At 33.0% G+C, this 22,573-nt stretch overlaps 1 protein-coding gene across 1 annotated transcript in view; it reads left to right on the plus strand.

The window, feature by feature from the left end:
• The window catches only part of Idh3b (isocitrate dehydrogenase [NAD] subunit beta, mitochondrial), a 302,997-nt gene that overhangs the window by 238,385 nt on the left and 42,039 nt on the right, over nt 1-22,573 (plus strand). The window contains exon 8 of the mRNA XM_089093086.1: nt 6,504-6,659. Coding sequence (XP_088949212.1) covers nt 6,504-6,659 — 156 coding nt within the window. The remainder of the gene's footprint in view (nt 1-6,503; nt 6,660-22,573) is intronic.

The raw sequence follows: 22,573 nt of genomic DNA on the forward strand, positions 1-22,573 counted from the left end.
CCGAGAAAATGATGTTGATATGGAATTTATTCACTCTGATACTTAGATTTTATCAATTTTATCCGACATATCCGACAACGAATGTTGATAATGAATTTATTCACTCTGACACTTAGATTTTGTCAATTTTATCCGATGTAACTGGCAAAGAATGTTGATAAAAAAAAATTTCACTCTCTTAGATTTTGTCAATTTTAATCTATGTATCCGAGAAAAGGATGTTGATGTAGAATCTAATTACACTGATACTTAGATTGTGTCAATTTTATCTGACATATCCGATAATGGATGTTGTTAAAGCATTTATTCATTCTGATATTTAGATTTTGTCAATTTTTATTCGATGTATCTGACAAAGGATGTTGATAAAAAAAAGGTTGTTCACTCTGGCACTTATATTTTATCAATTTTTATTCGATGTATCTGGCAAAGGATGTTGATAAAAAAAATTATTCACCCTGATACTTAGATTTTGTCAATTTTATTTGATGTATGTGACAAAGGATGTTGATAAAAAAATTTATTCACTCTGACACTTATATTTTATCAATTTTATTCGATGTATCTGGCAAAGGATGTTCATAAAAAAATTATTCACTCTGATACTTAGATTCTATCAATTTTATCCGACATATCCGACAAAGGATGATGATAATGAATTTATTCATTTTTAAATTTAGATTGTGTCAATTTTATTTGATATATCTGACAAAGGATGTTGATAAAAAAAAATTAATTCACTCTGCTACTTAGATTCCGTCAATTTTATCCTATGTATCTGAGAAAAGGATGTTGATATAGAATTTAGTCACTCTGATACTTAGATTGCGTCAATTTTATCCGACATATCCGATAAATGATGTTGTTAAAGCATTTATTTATCTGAAATTTAGAATCTGTCAATTTTATTTGATTTATTTGACAAAGGATGTTGATAAAAAAATTTATTCACTCTGACACTTATATTTTATCAATTTTATTCGATGTATCTGGCAAAGGATGTTATTAAAAAAAATTATTCACTCTGATACTTAGATTTTGTCACTTTTATAGGACAAAGGATGTTGATAATGAATTTATTCACTCTGATACTTAGATTTTGTCCATTTTATCTGATGTATCTGGCAAAAGATGTTGCTAAGAAAATATATTCAATCTAACACTTAGAATTTGTCGACTCTATCCTATATATCCGAGAAAAGGATGTTGTTATAGAATTTAATAACTCTGATACTTAGATTTTGTCAATTTTATCCGACTTTTCCGATAAATGATGTTGTTAAAACATTTATTCATTCTGAAATCTAGATTTTGTCAATTTTATTTGATGTATCTGAGAAAGGAAGTTGATAAAAAAAATCACTCTGACACTTAGATTCTGTCAATTTTATCCGATATATGTGACAAAAGATGTTGATAAAAAAAAATTCTTCACTCTAACACTTAGATTTTGTCAACTTTTTCCTGTGTATCTGAGAAATGAATGTTGATATAGAATTTAATCACTCTTTTACTTAGATTTTGTGAAACTGCTGTATTGTCTGTCTAGGAAGAGACATTAATCGATAATGAATGTTAATAAAGAATTGGTTCAATTTTTTTTTCATAATTTCCTGAATTAAATTTCTGTATTGTGTGTCCAAGAGGTGAATCCAAGAAAGAATTTGTTACTTACTTACTTACAAATTTACTTACAACTTTTTTTTCATAATGACATATTCAACAACGGATGTTGATAAAGAATTTATTCATAATGATAGTATTTTCGTGTTTTTTTGCAAGCCATTCGTACTACACCTAAAACTCATTCAGATATTTCGTTGATAAAAAAAATTTTGTCCGACATATCCGACAAGTGATGTTGATAAAGCATTTATTCAGTCTGATGCTTAGAATTTGTCAATTGTATCCGATGTATCTGACAGAGGATGTTGATAAAAAAAATTATTCACTCTAACACTTAGATTTTGTCAATTATATTTGATGTATCTGACAAAAGATGTTGAGAAAAAAAAATTATTCACTCTGACACTTAGATTTCGTCAATTTTATCCGACACGTTAATTTTAAGTGACATATCCGACAAATGATGTTGATAATGCATTTATTCACTCTGGTACTTAGATTTTGTCACTTTTATCCGATATATTCGACAAAGGATGCTGATAAAGCATTTATTAACTCTGACACTTAGATTTTGTCAATCATATTCGATGTATGTGACAAAAGATGTTGGTATAAAAAAATTTATTCACTCTGACGCTTAGATTTTGTCAATTTTATCCCATGTATTCGAGAAAGGGTTGTTGATATAGAATTTAATCAATCCGATACTTAGATTTTGTCAATTTTATCCCATGTATTCGAGAAATGGATGTTGATATAGAATTTAACCAATCTGATACTTAGATTTTTTCAATTTTATCTGATATACCCAAAAAATGATATTGATAATGCATTTAAAGGATGTTGATAAGGCATTTATTCACTGTGATACCTAGATTTTGCCAATTTTATCCCATGTATCCGGGAAAGGGATGTTGAAATAGAATTTAATCACTCTGATAATTAGATTTATCAGAGATATCCAACAAAGGATGATGATAAAGCATTTAATCACTGATACTTAGATTTTGTCAATTTTATCCGTCATATCCGACAAATGATATTGATAAAGAATTTATTCAATCTGATTCTTAGATTTTGTCAATTTTATCCAGCATATCCGACAAAGGATGCACATTTTGAATCCGTTCCATAAAATAGTTTACCATGTTCTCTCTTGATATTATAGTTATTGTCTTCTCTTAGTTCGTAATCAGTAGAATAATCATTATTCCATTTTGAGTCGTACACAATTTTTACTGGTGTGTCATCGACAGGCTCAATATGCTTTTCGTCTTTGGTATTATTTGGTTCATTGACTGTTTGATCAATGGTAGTAACGTTTGCTGGTACTTTGTTTTTCATCGATTCAGCTTTATATTCCATAGTGATATTTTCTACCAATGCCCTTTTATTTTTCTGGCAATTTCACTGTCTATTATCGGAATATTTTTACACCTGTAACAGTTTCGGCACGTAGACAAGATATGGTTTATGATATTAGTAGAAGAGTAGGCCTTTCTTTTTTTTGATCTTACATTGAATGCTAATACCCGAAAGCTGACGATAGGATGTATCAGCAGGTAATGTGTTACCTGCAACAGTAGCACGGAGTTGTCATCTAACATCAACGATTATTTTTATGTTGGCATTCTCTTTGAGTGCAATCATCTCTGGAGATCTCAATCTTGCATATCCACCAACATAAGAGTTGAATTTTTTCGGTACTCCAAAGAAATTTAATTCCTTACTGTCTTGACAATGCATGCATACATTTCCAATAATGCTACCACTTGTACTTGTTTCATAGTTTAAATACTTCCCCTTGTCGGCATTCAATGCTACAATAACATTGTCATGTGAACAAACTTTATTAAAATGCTCCATCTTCACTTTTTTTAAAAAAGATATGACTTATGTGTTTATCGTTCCATCGCATAGAAAAATAAAGATTTAATACATGCAATAAACTAGGTAGTGTCTATAACCCGCCATAAAGTACCTGTGGGAAAGCTGCATCGTGTCTCTGACAAGCATAGAGTACAATTGTTAGAGCCGTAAGCATATTTTATGTCATTTTAAGATATGTACAAAAAAATGTTGAATAATTTTGAAGTCCAAAAAAATTTTTGTCCAATAAAAAAAAGTGCTACTACAAACATTATTTTTCTAATAGTAAAGGTCATGACTAACATGTCTATATCATTCACATTTCGAGTTTTGAAAATATTAAATGTGATTTTTTTTTTAAGTATGTTTCATCTCATTCAAAGACATTTAAAAAAAAAGTTGAAAAAATATATCATGTTAAAAAAATAATAAAAAAAGTTTAAAAAAACTTAAAAAAAAATCAAAAAATGGGGGGGGGGCCAAAAAGTTGGAGGGGAGGGGTTGCCCTTCGAGTTTCGGGATAGGGGACCTTTTGGGGGTTGATGTCTCTGCTGGTTAGGGTCGTTGGTGCTTATGATCCTTGATGGTTCGTACTCACATACACCTTACTACTTGATTTGCAAGGATTTCTAAGGTTTGTTCTGAATTTCATTATTAAAATTCTTTTCTTGCCATCTACATCTCTCTTAGTATAAATTTTTTAGTATTCTACAACATTAGACTCTATTTTAAACTGACAACACTGTTCAAACGCCACTTGTGTATTATACGGAACACATCGAAGAAGTAACGCTATCCATTATTAAAATTCTTTTCTTGTCATCTACATCTCTCTTAGTATCACTTTTTAGTATACTATAACGTTAAACTCTATTTTAAATTGACAACACTGTTCAAACGCCACTTGTGTATTGTACAGAACACCTTGAAGAAGTAAAGCTAGGTCAAGTCATAAGACCATTTTATCATCGTTAACCATTTCCATAGATTGATATTGTTCCAAATTTATTATGAATATCTCGCTTTTTACAATGTGCACGTGAAACTGTAGTGTACACCATGTGAGGGAGTACTGACTCTCTTTGAAAAGGTGTAGAGCTTCTATAGAATTCCATATATACAATCTACTGAAGTCAGGCCTACTTGTGCCAGTCTATAAGGGAGAAGGAAGCAAAGCAGATTGTAGTAATTGCCGAGGCATAACTCTGCACTCGGTACCCTGTCAGCTGTTTGCCATGGTTCTCTTGGAGTGGGCTACAAGGTGCCTCTATCCCTTCCGTCACTCCCAACATGCCAGGCTCATTATATTCAGTAAACCAGTTGGTAGAACTTTCCAGGGGTGCTTTCTCCCTTTTTCTTAATATTGGTTAAATATTCTCAGGCTAATAACTCTTGATGTATAATTTTAGCTAAATAGCTTTTGTATGTTCGGAATCAATATGAAAACTATGTTCTGTCGAAGAAAACACTGTTTCCATAATTCTTTTACTAAGAGTTTCAGTTACTATTGACCGACTTTTCTTTTTGTTTACCGTCCGTTTCCATGAATGGTTTGGAGACGATACTTCTGCTGCAAAAATTATGCAGTCAAGTCACATCATGAAAAAAAAAAACGAAAAAGAAAAAAAAGTCTTTCATTGTGTACACCTATTACAGCCGTTCTTAAGATCCTAATGGTCTTCAGCTTCCTTTCAAGATTGGAGTTGCCCACCCCATGTAATTTGCATTTAAAACATCCGTTTCATTTAACAAATTTGGAGAAAACCCTGAAAAAGTAATCACATCTCCATAAAAAATGATATCAGTTAACTGGCTGTCACTGAGAACCCCACGGTCGCTATTTCCACGCCTTGTCGCAATCAATAAGAAACGTCATGTTTTTCTTTAACGCGATCACTCTTAATTTCTTTTTTCTTTTTATTATATATCCTCCTTCCCTTTTTTCTGTAGTCATAGTACCAAACCGCTGGTCATAGTAATCTAGGGCAGAGCTTAATCGAGCAGAAGTTTTCAGATCTATTGCTCTTTTTAAGAGACGATAGAGATAAGATCGTAGTAAAGCGCTGCTTTCCGTGTATTTTGTACCAGGAAACCTCAATTTTGATTTTATAAAAGCCAGAGTGATATCGGACGAAAATTGTGAGGAAATCATTGCATTTAGAAGTACTAAAAGTTGTGTTGATATGTGTTTTCGGCAATTTGCAGCCACACAGTGGTTTGTAATGTCCTTAAGCAGTTAAATGCTAGTTCCATAAAAAATAAGGTCGTTTGGGTTATAGAATAGAAAAGGGGCTGGCAAATTTTGAGATGTACCATTTTTTGTTTTTTCATTGAAGAAATAAGATAAACAATATACCCCCTCCCCCGGATTTTGAAAAATACCTTTTTTGAATCTTCGTTGAAAATAAAAAAATATCCTTGCCCCCACCCTGGATTTGGGTGAATTGGCACCACTACTGGAGGGTGATGTAAGCTTCTATATAGCTGCACTTGTACGTAGAGGAAATTACAATATTGGAATTTCTCTTTCCTTCACATAAAAAAGAGTTGGATAAATTTTCCCCAGTTGAAATAAATACTCCCCTATTCTGGAATTATGCAAACTTATGTGTACTTGTAACCTTTGACGAACACCTCTAAACTTAATAGATATTTTTATTTCGGGATCCGTAAATAGGGACTGATGTTGACGTGTCTTTTGTTCCTAAACTTACCCCTTTTTAGAGTCTGGGTTACGATTGATACACTCGCTCTATATATAAAGCTAGCTACTATGAAATGTTTGAAAAGAAACTATGGAAACGAAACTTGGAGTTTATTATTCTTGTTCGTCCAGTTATTCCGTTTTATTCAAATATTTTATTATTTGGTGAATCCATGTGAATTAACTTAAAGTGAATATATATTTTTTGTTGTTATGCTTACAATTTCCCTGACATCTATTGTCGGGTAGCCTTGTATTTCGTTCTTTAAATTTGATATCTTCGTTCTAACTCAAAACCTTACAGGGTGCAAGACACACTTTCTCTGAAGCAGTTGGCAAAAACGTCGCCAATCCTACAGCCATTCTCCTAGCTGGAGCTGATATGCTTAACCATATTAATTTACAGTATTATGGCAACATGATTAAATCAGCAGTTGAAAGAGTACTCCGAGTTGGAAAGGTAATAATTTTTCTTGTACTTTTTTTTATTAATTATCCTTTATTAACTGAGCTAATTAATTAATTAAGTAATTAATTTTCCCTTAATTAACTTCGCATGTTTACAGGGTGTTAGATCCAGTCCTCAGAAAATCACATACCCATTTACAGGTAGGACATTCGTCATGTACAAATAAGGCTGAGGTTATTGGTTGCTGGGAATAGAAGTAGACGTGGCATCGGAATAAAGTTTCGCAAATTGCCGGAATTTTGAGCTGTATTTATACAATTTGTTATCGTTATAGGTTTTTCGGCAATTTTTTGCAAAACAACTATAAGAGTTTTTAAATGTGTCTTCACTTTTTTTTTCTCTTTTTCTTTATTTATGTTGCTTTTCACCTTTTTATGCTTGGGTCTTTCTCTACTGTTGCTTTTCTTGTTTTTTTACGTTGATTAAGACTTTCGGATATAAAACTAAAATATTTATGCTTTTTTAGTTTATTTTATTTCACTTTCTTAATTACTAAATTATCTGGTTGCTCGTGTACTTCTACGTATGTATATGTATGTATTTCCAAAAAAAGCCATCTGGCCATATAAAAAAAAAACAACAGAACATAAACATAACAAAATCAACAAAAAAAAACACAAATAAATTAAAAGAAAAAACGTACTTATATATGAATCTTCACGAAAATGTTCATAAAGAGATACATCTTTCACGATGTATCAGCCGTTCATCAACATACTTAGCCAAAACATACTTTTGTACTTCTACGTTTCCACTTTGTTTCAGTCCCGGAAACAAAATGCTATGTACATACATGTGTCAAATTAAAGTCTGATTAAATATATTTGGCTTTAGTCCAGGGATACCTGACCGTTGGGGATCCTGGGTACATTTTAGAATATCTGTTAGGATTTGTGTACCACTTAATTTCTCATGCCAAGCTTTCATTTATAATGTACACATTTTATAGTATGGAATATAATATAATAAAATATCTAGCTAAAATTTAATTAGCACTAGACAGTTAATAAGAAAACTTTCTAATGTTGACTTTTTCCGAAAGATAGAAAACACGGGGCCATTAATTCAGCAAGTCAATGGAAGTCTACACCTAGGTGAAAGGGGGAAAAAAGTAACAATGACCTACCCTTTTCTTATTTCGGGTGAAAATTAACACTTAAAAAATATCTATATTAACAGTTTAATAATTTTAAAGCTTATATCAATATTGTGTATATTCTAACTTCAAACAAACAGAAGATTGCGGACATATATATCAGTTTGTATAAAAATTGTCAGGATTATATTCACTTTAAATTAGTTTTTTTGTTTTTATACGACTAGGTTGATTTTCTGAAATATTTACCAGGTAGGCTATCTTGAAAAAAATATAGATTTTTTTTTTTTGCATTATAAATTTCATTGTAACCTCGGCAGCTCAACGAAAATTATTTCGTCGAGCGCGCTAGACTTGAAATCCTTCGTCCATGAGAACAGGGGGGTTCGATTCGTGGTGTTGCTGGTTATTTGGTTTAGAATAAAGGTCAGTGGCATGACTCTAAGCTCAGCCAAAGTCGTCCCTGCTGTAAGTGTGTACCTGGAGAAATCTGTGGGAGGTTAACATAAAGGGTGTGCGAAAGTACAGGATGGCTGGCCCCCAGCCGTCCCTGCATTGCACTTCCTGGCTGAAGGGCCATGAAACGGAGATCAGCGCTGCCGGTAAGGACTGTAAAGGCCAATGCCATATTCCTTACCTCACCTTTTACCATTTTGCAGTGGGCAGAGGGTCGAGTATTCCTGCTCTTCCACAGCCATTATTCTAGCTTGTGTTGATGCGCCCAACCATTTAGATTTACACTATAACTTAATCCCCTGTTGAAAGGGCATCTCCATGTGGAAAGCTAATACTTTTCCTTGTTGTTGTCATTTTTACATTTCCTTTTAAAGGAGTCTAGGGACCAAAATAGAAAACATATTTATTCTATGATAGATGGTATCTTTATTGGCTCAACAGTTGACTGAAATGTTGTCAGCTCCTTCGAGGCTAGGAAAAACTTGTAAACGTGGTATACTGAATCATATTAACTTGCAGTATTCAGGGATATGATTACATTCGTTATTGAAGGGGTCCTTTCTCTTGGAAAGTTTATAGCTGCCATATTTCGAGTTTTCTTTTTTCTTATGTTTCTTCCTAAAAGAGCCCAGGGCCACAATCAAGTCTGTCCTTCTTCAAGTACATATTTGTTATGAGATTAATAAAGGAAACAGTTTTTTTTTACTTTTTTCGTTTCTTTTTATATTTTATATTCTCTGTTTCGTTATGATAGAATAGTATAGTATATTTGTCACAAAAAAATCCGCAGAGCCATGGCTACAAAAAAAAACAACAACAACAACAAATACAAATGGAATTAAAAACTTACATTTATAATTAAATGATTCTATTTAAACTTTTGATCAAAACGATTAAAGTACAGAAAACCGTTGAAAAACACTAATACAAGCAAACAAACAAAGTCATCACATAACACCCTCACAGTGGGTTATACCCACACGAACAAACCATATCAGATTCTTAATACTAATAAAACACCCACTTCCCAACAATTTATCCATCCAAGGCTCATCCCCCTCATCTACTCCAAAAATCTCTTTTTTAAAACCCTTAACCCTTCACACTTCCCCAGAAAATGTAGCACAATTTCCTCGTACTCTCCACACATCGGGCAACTTTAAGGGCCACTCTTCATTCTTAACCCGTGATTCTCAACGTGGGGCACTTGCCCCTCCGGTGGGACATGACAATATTTTGGTGGGTCATGTGCACCCTTCGGTTGACTTTACTTTAGAATCCAACCCTTCCCAAATATCTTCTTCTTACCACATGTGGCATAAAATTACCTCTACAAGAAATTACCCACTTAATATCCTCCCTAGGTAGCCCAGCTCTAAAAATATACCTCCTTTCCCCTTTACATTGTTACTTACATTGTTTATTTACATTGTCTGCTATCTTTTTTGGTTGTATTACAGCATTTACTTTGTAAAAAATATTAGGGCCGTTCTTTTGCTCTAAGATCTCACATCTTAGTGGAAAGATTTCCATTCTTTTGCTCATCTTTGTTCTAAGATCTTACAGCCCACTGATGTTAGCAATAAGTGTGAAGGGCGCCATTTTTCTGCCGCATAGAACAATGATCAGAGAACTTTGATAATATACTCATCATTGTTCTTAGACCGCTGATCAGAGCAGAGTGATGAAAGATGGTTGCAAAAGAATGCCACAAGATTTAAGATCTTAGTGCTAAGATTTCACTTTTAAGCATTCTTTGTCAAAAGATGTAAGATCTTAGCACAAAGATGAGTAAATACTATTAAAAAAAAAAAAAAAAAAAAAAAAAAAGGAATCTGTTGGTCCTATGCAGTCAGAAAAAATATTGCTGATCCCACAGTCATTTTCTCGACTGACTTCTTATGTGACTATGACATAGTCATAGTCACAGTCATTTTATGCTGGTATTCTAAACCGTGTCAATTTACAGTAGTACTTCAACATACAGGCACGTACCCATGGTGAGAGAAGGTCCTAGCCTATGTCCCCTACCTCAATTCATGATAGTTTTACGTTTGTTGCTACAATTTCTTGTGTATTTCCGTATAATTGATCTATTTTTCCCTTTTTTTTTCTAAGTTGCAAGCCCTTCTCTCCTTCCAAGAGAAATTTTGTGTACGTGCCTGTGTGCATGACTAAACTCATTGTTGAAAGACTCCTCTGGGTTTAAAGGTAAATAACTTTCCTTGTTTGTGTCAGGTTTTTATCCATTCCCTAGTCAAAAGAGCCGAGGGACATTGTCAAAAACTCTTTTGATTTAAGCGAGATGCATTCTTTATTGGCTCAATATTCTTTGTAATATTTTTCATTTACAGGATTTTTCATGACTGGAAAAATATATTCTGACATATATATAATAGTTTTCGTCTTTTTTATGTTTATTTGATAAACTGGATGAATCCTTAATGTACTTGCAAATAAGTTGCAATTTAACAAGATTAATGTAGTCGTAGCAACTGGTGTTCGAAGAATTTATTCCGGGACCACGTGTTTCTTGTTGGATCGGGAAAGGGGAGGGGTTCAAAAAGGTTATTTATATGGAACTGATAAGCGATTACAGGGGAAATCGCATATATCGCGAAATATCAGCTGAGGAGGGTTTTAGATGCTAGGGTGGAACGAAAATTCCTTTTTGTGCTTTTGTGCTTTTTCGACTAGTTCTTTTGGAATGATAGTAAATGCATACAAAACAAACGCTATGTGCTGCTCGAAAAAGCCGCAGAATGTAATAAAGCCATACATGAAACTAAACGACGAAAGTACGTGCTCAATGGATCGACGAGTTCCCCTACCTTGGTAGCCAGCTCACCAGCGACAACAACCACTCGAAAGACATAAAAAGGCGGCTCGCCCTTGCGATTTTTAGTTTCAAAGCCTGCATTCCCATTTGGGTTAGCAAGGATTTGTCTCTACGGCAAAAGTCAAGACTTTTACGTTGATCACCCCCATCGCAATCTACTCTTTTGAAACTTAGGACGCTGAAAATGGATGCCCAGTATTTGAAACTAAACTCCTCCGACGAATCGTCGCGATCACCTAGCTTGATAGAATATCAAATATCAAACTCGTTAAGTGCCTTTAAATCCAGCAAACAATCCCAGCGAAGATTCAGCAACTCTGGTGCCTCGATCATGTCAAACGAATGGATTTGTCTCATCTCCTGAAAATCATTTTTATAAGCCAAATTCACGGTTTTCGCCCTTGTGGTCGTCCTCTAAAGAGGCAGAAAGATAGCTGTGCCAAATTATTTTCGTATATATATATTCATCATAGGCACGCCGGTGTGATGAAGGATACAACTTCAGACAACTCAAGAAATTTTTGTGAAGCGAGTTTTTAGCGTTAATAAAAACTTGTGTTAGGATAGAAAATATGGAAAGAAAGCTATAGGATAGAAAGCTATAGTTTATTATATATCTTGCAACCGTGAATGTAATGATAACAAAAGTAAATTGAATTCCAACATAAGGTCCATTTACAGTAATATTTTGCTAATACCGAGAGAGTTTGTGCTGATTCAAGCCAATCAGGAATTTTCTAGAATTTTCTGATTGGTTGTGAATGAGTCTGTATTTGGTCATAGGTCCAGTCATTATGATTGGGGAGCGTTGTGAATTGTTATGAATCATTCTGCAGTCTTTATGAGATCGTCACTAATTGTTGTTTCATTTTTTAACTCATTTAAATCTTGGGTACGACAACTAAACAACTAAATGAATACAACTCAAGAAGACTCCAGAAACAATCTGACAAAAGTATTTTTTTAACGTCAATAAGAATTTGTGTTTTGAGAAGGAATTATGGTTAATTAAACCACTTGCAACCGTGTATGTAGTAATAACGAATACTAATTAATTTCTTGTGATAGAAACAATCATAATAAGGGGGGAGCAGAAAAATTTCGCTTGGCTAAATTCCAAGCCTGATATAGCTGAACTGTACGCTACGTTTTAAGGCCAGAAGTTGTCAGTTACACAGTGATCTGGGGTCCCTTCTTAGGGATGGAGTGTGGCTGTGTTTAGATGTGTAGTCTAAGATGCTTAATTTCATCATTTATTCTATACTAAATATAATACAAAGAAAAATGAACAAAAAAGAAACCGGGCCCCCAGAAGCAAGCTTGTGGAGGGATCCATCAAATATTTGGAGGGATCCTTTGCTTTATTTTCTTCCATAACTTTATTTTCTTTCGATAATTTCACCACTGACTTTGGATACACTAGGAGCTTGAGTTTTAAATCTTTTTTCCGGCAGAAAAAGATGCTAGGATTGAAGACAAATAGCTATTATCTTTTTACTATTATATTGTTTTCTTTCTGAATCCCTGTTGTGGAACTTTATTTATTTTTTTACCAACAAATTGTGTTTATACTTTTTCACCTTCTGTGACATTATTTATGAGAAAAGTGTCTTGAAAAAATGGAAAAAAATGGCACAGCCTTTTATAAGATAAAGTTGCATTCAATATTTTAACCAATGATAAACAGCTACTGAAATTTTACTCTCTTATGTATGAAAATGTTATTCTTACTGCCAATCCCTCATAATCTTCTGTGTTTTTCAACTATACTTGTTTTCCGAAAAAGACAATTCCCATAAGCCGAATACCAAAACAAAATCATAGAAAACTAATAATGAAGTTACATGGGGAGATAATAGCATATTTTAAAGCGAAATGCTAGGCCGCTGTCTTTTTATGCACCGTATAATATTCTCTCGGTCAAAGAGCTGAAAAGGAGAAATATTTTTTTAAAGAAAGGGGAAAAATAATAAGAAATAGGGTCGATTATTCCAATTTTACTGTTTTATCCGTTTTTAATTTTTCAGTAAAGACATAGATAGGTAGATAGTTCGTTTTAAATTATCCATTATTATACTACTGGGGACCGGCCAGTAGAGCTAAATATCTTTGTGAAGTTTTTTTTCCTTGTATTTTTTGTTGTTCTGTAATATAGAAAAAAGAACTGAGAATCTAGGAGATAACCTAAAAGTGAATTATTCAGTTTTTACATTGTAACAGCTGCTCTAATCGAGCGTTTTCGATGGGATGAATAAGTAATGAAAGGCTCCTTGCTCTTACTCACCCAGTGCCATTTTCAACTCAAATTGCCTTAGCGAACCCTCAGATTGTTTGGGCAACTCCTCCAGATACCACCTGCAGCTCCTGCTCGAGTTACTTATGACTTTGACTCCGTATCGTCTGGTTCATTGCGGCCGAGGAAAAACCTTGGACCAGGTGGACGGTCAGCCCTAAGAAGTTTCTAAGGATGGCCGGCATTACCGTTGACGAGGCTCCCTCATAGTAGCCGATTGATCTGGCCGGAGGAGTAAAGTTGCAATGCTCTCTATGCCGCCCACCATGCGGTAGCATTCTTAAATAAAAAATCAAGTTATTCAATATTTGCCCTAAACAATAGCATTGCAAACAAGTAAAAACTTCAATGTGAAGCAATAAAGGTCAGTTTTCAAGGTCACGTTAAACACTATTATTGTGAAGAAAATCTGGGAGAATTTCAGGATGTTAACTTTTAAGTTTCATGTTGTATCTAATTTTTCATTCCTATATCAAGTACTTACGTGTAATATGTAATTCCAGTTAAATTAAAGTAAAGTTTGAATTGATATTCTATGGTTATTTATGGCCTCACACAAGGCAAAACTTTAATTATAGCGACAATAGGCGGTTTTCAAGGTAACCTCAAAAGGTATAAATGCCCCTAGAAGGTTGCTTTTCTGACCATTCTCGTTGTTGTATGTCGCAAAAAAATAACTTATGAATGTTGATTAATGTGGTTTATAAAATCACGAAGTCGTTAAATTTATTTTGATCAGCTGCAATACTTGTCTTAGCGATGTTATATTCTTTTCATCTGCTAGTCCACTGCTGGTTTGCGTGGCAGTTTCGTTGCCTTGCTCCTTGGCCCTGGGTAGCCCAACGATAGCCTGTGTGTACCCTTGTGATTTGATCTCTTTGTGATTTGCTGCATAGTTTGAGGTGCAGAGAGCCTGTAAGCACACGCACAAACGCACACACACTCACACACACAAAAACTAAAGCTAATATAACTGCTTAAGATCATTCAAATGCTTGAGTGCCACAGGCCTGCTTGAACATAATTGTTACTTCGCAGAAGGAGGGGTACTTATGCCTTGGGACCGTCCCTCGGATGAGTGTCTAGATACTGATCTGTAGTCTAAATCAGGGTTCAGTCAAAATTAGAACAAAGCATGTTTGCTGGTTAGGCATTAACCTTATTCGGGGAATCATAAGTTATAATGAACTGCTTGCAAATTTGGATGAATGTGGTGTAGAAAATCCCAGTTATCCGTTTTACTCCACTCCAATATTTGTCTTGGCAATATCTGCCAAATATTCTTCCAGTATTAAATTGGTAACCGAGGCGACGTGCTTAGTTTTTATCCTATGAACTAATTTCCGAGTCTTTCCTCATCTGCTACGTAACTATAAATTGAATTTAATCTCCTTTAGGTTTCCATAGTTAGTTTTCTTAGCTTTAATAAAGGCTTTTCCTCCTACATGTGGTTGGTTCGTGGGTCATGCTTCCAATAAGCTCCTTTTCTTAACCAAATTAGAATTGCTGTGGTCATTCTATCGAAGAAGACGAATAACTTGAAACTTTACTGATAGTTTCTTTTCATGAGTGAGAATGTGTCTGTACTGTTCTAGGATTAACAGAAAATATTGTATAGCTAATTAACTCTTTCTAAATAGTCCTAATTATAAATTGTATACAGGCTGCCGGTGCTTATACATATTAAATAAAAAACGAGTTTTTTCAACTAAAAGTAAGGAGCAACATTGAAACTTCAAAAGAATTGAAACTATTTCGTATATGACGGGGGAGGATGCCCCTTCGTCAGCCGTTGCTCTTTACGATAAAGTCTTAAAGCTCTTCAATAATACTTCAATACAATGGTAGTTGTGTTTCAGGTGTCTTTCTTAAATAATGTGGAATAAAATTCAAACTAGACCGTAAAGAGCAATGGATAAGGAACGGACAACCCACTCTTATGTGGAATAACATCTATTCTTTTGAATTTTCAATGTTTGTGCCTACTTTCAGATGAAGAACTTCCCCCTTCCTTCCCTAGAAGTGTATTGCAATACCACGTATAAAAATTTACTTTTTTTTTTCTTAGCAAGACTTAAGGCGCTAAAAACTCTTCTGCTTGCTATATGGATTGTTCTCAAAATTTAACTTTTCCTCCGTTAATTGATACTCCTATCGAATAGTCCTAGGAGAAGCATATTCTTCTGAAGATTTTTTCCCGTATTTTTGATAAAACTAAACCAATATCATTTTAACTTTCTGTTTCATTTTGAATTTAGCCCAAAGAATAGCAATATCATTTTTTTTTTTTACTTAATCCCTTTTTTTTTCACTGACGTTATTTATAAAAATTTATAACCTGTACATAACCATATCATTGCGATTCTTTATCCTTTATTCAAGCATGTTTATTATTAAAAGTTATAAATGCTGCCTCTTAGTTGGATAGCACCATAATGATGTTGATTTTTGAAAAATGATACATTTTTAATTTGGTTCTATCTTCTTTTGTAACATCTTCATTAAATTGTATCGTTTTTGCTCATTAGAATGTGTAAAATAAATCATGCCTCTTCCATTTTGAAATGCTAGGTTAAGGAATTCCCTGGATGTAATTTCTCGTTGGAAATTGGTGCTTGTCTTAGAGGTTCTTAGAAGAAAGTGTTTTGTGTTTTCTCACGGGAAAATACTGAAAATATTTTTTCTAAATATTTTGACGTTAATTTCTTTTTTGGTATCGGGAAAATTTTTATTCTTCGAAAATATGGTATATCTCCTCAACTAATTCGCCAAAATGTTTGGAAAATTACGCTTTAGAAAAAAAATGAAAGGTTCGTTGTAAAACCTGTTTTACATGAAAATCTGTATGTAAATACATTCTAAGACCACATTGGCTATACATGACAAATGAAACTCAGAGAGGAAAGAAATAACAAAATGAAAAATAAAATAAAAAAAGACCAACTGGTTGACAAAATCCTCGTTTTTTCACCTTTTTTTATTTTATTTTTCATTTTGTTATTTTCTTTCCTCTCCGAGTTTCAAATCTGTATGTATGCTACCAATTTTGTATTACAGGCCATCTTGTATGTATTTATGAATCTTATGGCTTTTTTTTGCCTTATAATAAATCGTCATCATTAGTATTATTGGTTTTATAGTAATTTACAACAAAGCTAGAAATCTATTTTCAGTTTTTCTGCTCTCCTGCAATAATTTATGCAGTATAGCCTAACGCCATTTAGATTATCGTGTCCAAAGTATGTCGGGATACAATAAAAATACATATATTGGTTTGCAAAGAAGACCAGTAGGCTATGACTCTAAAATACGCAAAAAAAAACAAAAAACAAAAAACATTTAATGATAAACGTAAAAACAAAAATCATATATCAATCTACAAACATTTATTAATCCTATATCAATATACAAGCAATTGTTAGTTAATCAAACCGCCTCGCCCTTCTAATTACTCGTCACTCAGTTAAAAGGTGCAAGGGAGGGTTTATAAGACTTCAATGCATGGGTGGACTGTATAAGATTTCCAAGCCTCTTGCCCATTAAAAAATGGTAAATAAAATCGCACTTCTTTACATTTTTACGCAGAGACTGAGAAGAATTCCAAATTGCTATGCAATTCTCTTCCAGGAATTCAAGAGAATTTCCAGAAATTATCTCCAGCATGTTATTCCTTTTTCAAATTGATACTTGTGTTAGATATTCTGGGTGAAAGTGTTTCGCACTTAAGATTTTTTTTTTCTTGGCTACCGTCTTTTTCTGCTATAATATTTCTAAGGATATCCCGTCTTGTTTGCCTCGAAATACTATAATGGATAATATATATTTATCTGAACCAAAGAACAATGGACCATAACTATAAGAAATGTAAAAAAGTAGATTTATGTTACTTGGCCTACGAGAAGGGCTAGAACAACGTTATGTCTGCTTCGCCAACAAGTTTTGAAAGAACAGGACAGTAGAAAGGGGTCAGGAGGTCGTGATAGGGCTCCATATATGGGCATAGAGTCCCTAGGGAGAACACCTGTGCTGTCAGTCCGACGGGTCACCATATCTGGGCATAGAGTCCCTAGGGAGAACACCTGTGCTGTCAGTCCGACGGGGCACCATATATGGGCATGGAATCCCCAGGGAGAACACGTTTCCGAGAAATGTCTCCGGGCGAAGTTTATTAATGTCTTTGGTGTTCGTCCAGGAGAATTGTTTCCGGGCGAATGTTATTAATGTCTTTGGTGTTCGTCCAGGAGAATTATTTCTGGGCAAGGTTTATTAATGTCTGAAGGATGATGTCAAGGTTGATTGATTTGTTGGTGTTCATCCAGGAGAATTGTCTCTGGGTGAATGTTTTGAACTTAGAGATGAAGAGATTAACGCGGGAAAGGGTTTCCTAGGAATTTCAAATGTGACAGCGCAGGGATGTCAAAACAAAAGGAACACGCTGAAATTACGTTTAGAGATTATTTGGGCGAAACCGTTTTAGGCATTTTAGGGATTATTGGGCGAAACCGTTTTAGGCATTTTAGGGAATTATTTGGGCGAAACAGTTTGAGGCATTTTAGAAGATGATTTTAGAAAACAAAAGAGGAACTTTTAAAATCACAACAACTGAAGGTCAGTAAATAATTCCTTTGTTTTTTTTTGTTAAACACGATTGGCTGAAACAAAAGATTTCTTTCGTTGAAATGCAAGAGTTGGAATATTTCAGTAGTGTCTTATCGTGGTTTACCTTGTCACAGTTACATTCTCTTGATTTTTCAAAGTTCATTTTGAATTTCTTTCGTTGAAATGCAAGAGTTGAAATATTTCAGTAGTGTTTTGTCGTGGTTTACCTTGTCACAGTTACATTCTTTTGATTTTCCAAAGTTCCTTTTGAATTTCATTCGTTTAAATGCAAGAGTTGGATTATTTCAGTAGTGTTTTGTCGTGGTTTATCATGTCACAGTTACATTCTCTTGATTTTTCAAAGTTCATTTTGGATTTCTTTCATTGAAATGCAAGAGTTGGAATATTTCAGTAGTGTTTTGTTGTAGTTTACCTTGTCACAGTTACATTCTCTTGATTTTTCAAAGTTCATTTTGAATTTCTTCCGTTGAAATGCAGGAGTTGGAATATTTTAGTAGTGTTTTGTTGTGGTTTACCTTGTCACAGTTACATTCTCTTGATTTTTCAAAGTTCATTTTGAATTTCTTTCATTGAAATGCAAGAGTTGGAATATTTCAGTAGTGTTTTGTTGTAGTTTACCTTGTCACAGTTACATTCTCTTGATTTTTCAAAGTTCATTTTGAATTTCTTTCGTCGAAATGCAAGAGTTAGAATATTTAAGTTGTGTTTTGTTGTGTTTTACCTTGTCACAGTTACATTCTCTTGATTTTTCAAAGTTCATTTTGAATTTCTTTCGTCGAAATGCAAGAGTTGGAATATTTCACTAGTGTCTTGTCGTGGTTTCCCTTGTCACATTTACATTCTCTTGTTTTTTTAAATTTTAATTTTTAATTCAGTTCTTATAAATGAATGAGTTGGATTATTTAAGTAGTTTCTTGTTTTGTTTTAAATTTTCACAGTTACATTATGTTGATTTTTCAAAGTTCATTTTGAATTTCTTTCGTTGAAATGCAAGAGTTGGATTATTTCAGTAGTGTTTTGTCGTGGTTTACCTTGTCACAGTTACATTCTCTTGATTTTTCAAAGTTGATTTTGAATTTCTTTCATTGAAATGCAAGAGTTGGAATATTTCAGCAGTGTTTTGTTGTAGTTTACCTTGTCACAGTTACATTTTCTTGATTTTTCAAAGTTCATTTTGAATTTCTTTCGTTGAAATGCAAGAGTTGGAATATTTCAGTAGTGTTTTGTTGTGACTTACTTTGTCACAGTTGCATTCTCTTGATTTTTCAAAGTTCATTTTGAATTTCTTTCGTTGAAATGCAAGAGTTGGAATATTTTAGTAGAGTTTTGTCATGGTTAACCTTGTTAGAGTTACATTCTCTTGATTTTTCAAAGTTCATTTTTTGAATTTCTTTCGTAGAAATGCAAGAGTTGGAATATTTCAGTAGTTTTTGCTGTTGTTTACCTTGTCACATTTAAATTCTATTGATTTTTAAAAGTTCATTTTTGAATTTCTTTCGTAGAAGTGGAAGAGTTGGATTATTTCAGTAGTGTCTTGTTGTGGTTTATCTTGTCACAGTTACATTCTTTTGATTTTTTCAAAGTTCATTTTGAATTCCGTTCGTCGAAATGCATGAGTTGGATTATTTCAGTAGTGTTTTGTTGTTTTTTACCTTGTCACAGTTACATTTTTTCGATTTTTCAAAGTTCATTTTTAATTTCTTTCGTTGAAATGCAAGAGTTGGATTATTTCAGTAGTGTTTTGTTGTGGTTTACCATGTCACATTTAAATTCTCTTATTTTTTCAAATTTGATTTTGAATTTCTTTCTTTTAAATGCAAGAGATGGAATATTTTAGTAGTGTTTTGTTGTAGTTTACATTGTCACAGTTACATTCTCTTGATTTTTCAAAGTTCATTTTGAATTTCTTCCGTTGAAATGCAGGAGTTGGAATATTTCAGTAGTGTTTTGTTGTGGTTTACTTTGTCAAATTTAAATTCTCTTGATTTTTCAAAGTCCATTTTGGATTTCTATAATAGAAATGAAAGAGTTGGAATATTTCAGTAATGTGTTGTTGTAGTTTACCTTGTCACAGTTACGTTTTATTGATTTTTAAAAGTTTATTATGAATTTCTCTCGTCGAAATGCAAGAGTTAGAATATTTCAGTTGTGTTTTGTTGTGGTTTACCTTGTCACAGTTACATTCTCTTGATTTTTCAAAGTTCATTTTGAATTTCTTTCGTCGAAATGCAAGAGTTGGATTATTTCACTAGTGTTTTGTTGTGGTTTAACGTGTCACAGTTACATTCTTTTGATTTTTTCAAAGTTAATTTTGAATTCAGTTCGTCGAAATGCATGAGTTGGATTATTTCAGTAGTGTCTTGTTGTGGTTTACCTTGTCACAGTTAAACTCTCATGATTTTTCAAAGTTCATTTTGAATTTCTTTCGTTGAAATGCAAGAGTTGGAATATTTCTGTAGTGTTTTGTAATAGTTTACATTGTCACAGTTACATTCTCTTAATTTTTCAAAGTTCATTTTGAATTTCTTTCGTTGAAATGCAAGAGTTTGAATATTTCAGTAGTGTTTTGTCGTGCTTTACATTGTCACAGTTACATTCTATTAATTTTTAAAAGTTCATTTTGAATTTCTTTATTTTAAATGAAAGAGTTGGAATATTTAAGTAGTGTCTTGTCGTTGTTTAACTTGTCACAGTTACATTCTCTTAATTTTTAAAAGTTCATTTTGAATTTCTTTCCTTGAAATGCAAGAGTTGGAATATTTCAGTAGTGTTTTGTCGTGCTTTACCTTGTCACAGTTACATTCTTTTGATTTTTCAAAGTTCATTTTGGAATTTCTTTCGTTGAAATGCAAGAGTTGGAATATTTCAGTAGTGTTTTGTCGTAGTTTAACTTGTCACACTTACATTCTTTTGATTTTTCAAAGTTCATTTTGAATTTCTTTCGTTGAAATGCAAGAGTTGGAATATTTCAGTAGTGTTTTTTCGTGGTTTTCCTTGTCATAGTTACATTATCTCGATTTTTCAAAATTCATTTTGAATTTATGTCGTTGAAATGCAAGAGTTGGAATATGTCAGTAATGTTATGTTGTGGTTTACTTTGTCACAGTTACATTCTCTTGATTTTTAAAAGTTCATTTTGGATTTCTTTCGTTGAAATGCAAGAGTTGTAATATTTCAGTAGTGTTTTGTCGTGGTTTACCTTATCACAGTTACATTCTCTTGATTTTTCAAAGTTCATTTTGAATTTCTTTTATTGAAATGCAAGAGTTGGAATATTTCAGTAGTGTTTTGTTGTGGTTTACCTTGTCACAGTTACATTCTCTTGATTTTTCAAAGTTCATTTTTAATTTCTTTCGTTGAAATGCAAGAGTTGGAATATTTCAGTAGTGTTTTGTCATGGTTTACCTTGTCACAGTTACATTCTCTTGATTTTTCAAAGTTTATTTCGAGTTTCTTTCGTTGAAATGCAAGAGTTGGAATATTTTAGTAGTGTTTTGTTGTGGTTTACCTTGTCAAAGTTACATTCTCTTAATTTTTCAAAATTCATTTTGAATTTCTTTTATTGAAATGCAAGAGTTGGATTATTTCAGTAGGGTTTTGCTGTCGTTTACCTTGTCAAAGTTACATTTTCTTGATTTTTAAAAGTTCATTTTGAATTTCTTTAGTCGAAATGCAAGAGTTAGAATATTTCAGTTGTATGTTGTTTTTGTTTACCTTGTCACATTTACATTCTCTTGATTTTTCAAAGTTGATTTTGAATTTCTTTCGTAGAAATGCACGAGTTGGATTATTTGACTAGTGTCTTGTTGTGGTTTCTATTGTCACAGTTACATTCTCTTGATTTTTTCAAAGTTCATTTTGAATTTCGTTCTTCGAAATGCATGAGTTGGATTATTTCAGTAGTGTCTTGTTGTGGTTTACCTTGTCACAGTTATATTTTCTTGATTTTTCAAAGTTCATTTTGAATTTCTTTCGTTGAAATGCATGAGTTGGAATATTTCAGTATCGTTTTGTCGTGGTTTACCTTGTCACAGTTACATTCTCTTAATTTTTCAAAGTTCATTTTGAATTTCTTTCGTTGAGATGCAAGAGTTGGAATATTTCAGTAGTGTTTTGTTGTGGTTTACCTTGTCACAGTTACATTCTCTTGATTTTTCAAAGTTCATTTTGAATTTCTTTCATTGAAATGCAAGAGTTGGAATATTTCAGTAGGGTTTTGCTGTAGTTTACCTTGTCACAGTTACATTCTCTTGATTTTTCAAAGTTCATTTTGAATTTCTTTAGTTTAAATGCAAGAGTTGGAATATTTCAGTTGTGTTTTGTTGTGGTTTACCTTGTCACAGTTACATTCTCTTGATTTTTCAAAGTTCATTTTGAATTTCTTTCGTCGAAATGCAAGAGTTGGATTATTTCAGTAGTGTCTTGTTGTGGTTTCTCTTGTCACAGTTACATTCTCTTGATTTTTTCAAAGTTCATTTTGAATTTCGTTCTTCGAAATGCATGAGTTGGATTATTTCAGTAGTGTCTTGTTGTGGTTTACCTTGTCAGAGTTATATTCTGTTGATTTTTCAAAGTTCATTTTGAATCTCTTTCGTTGAAAT

The sequence above is a fragment of the Artemia sp. Qi Xiang Cuo genome, chromosome 8, assembly GCF_049724085.1.
Source record: "Artemia sp. Qi Xiang Cuo chromosome 8, ASM4972408v1, whole genome shotgun sequence".
Classification (NCBI taxonomy): Eukaryota; Metazoa; Arthropoda; class Branchiopoda; order Anostraca; family Artemiidae; genus Artemia; species Artemia sp. Qi Xiang Cuo.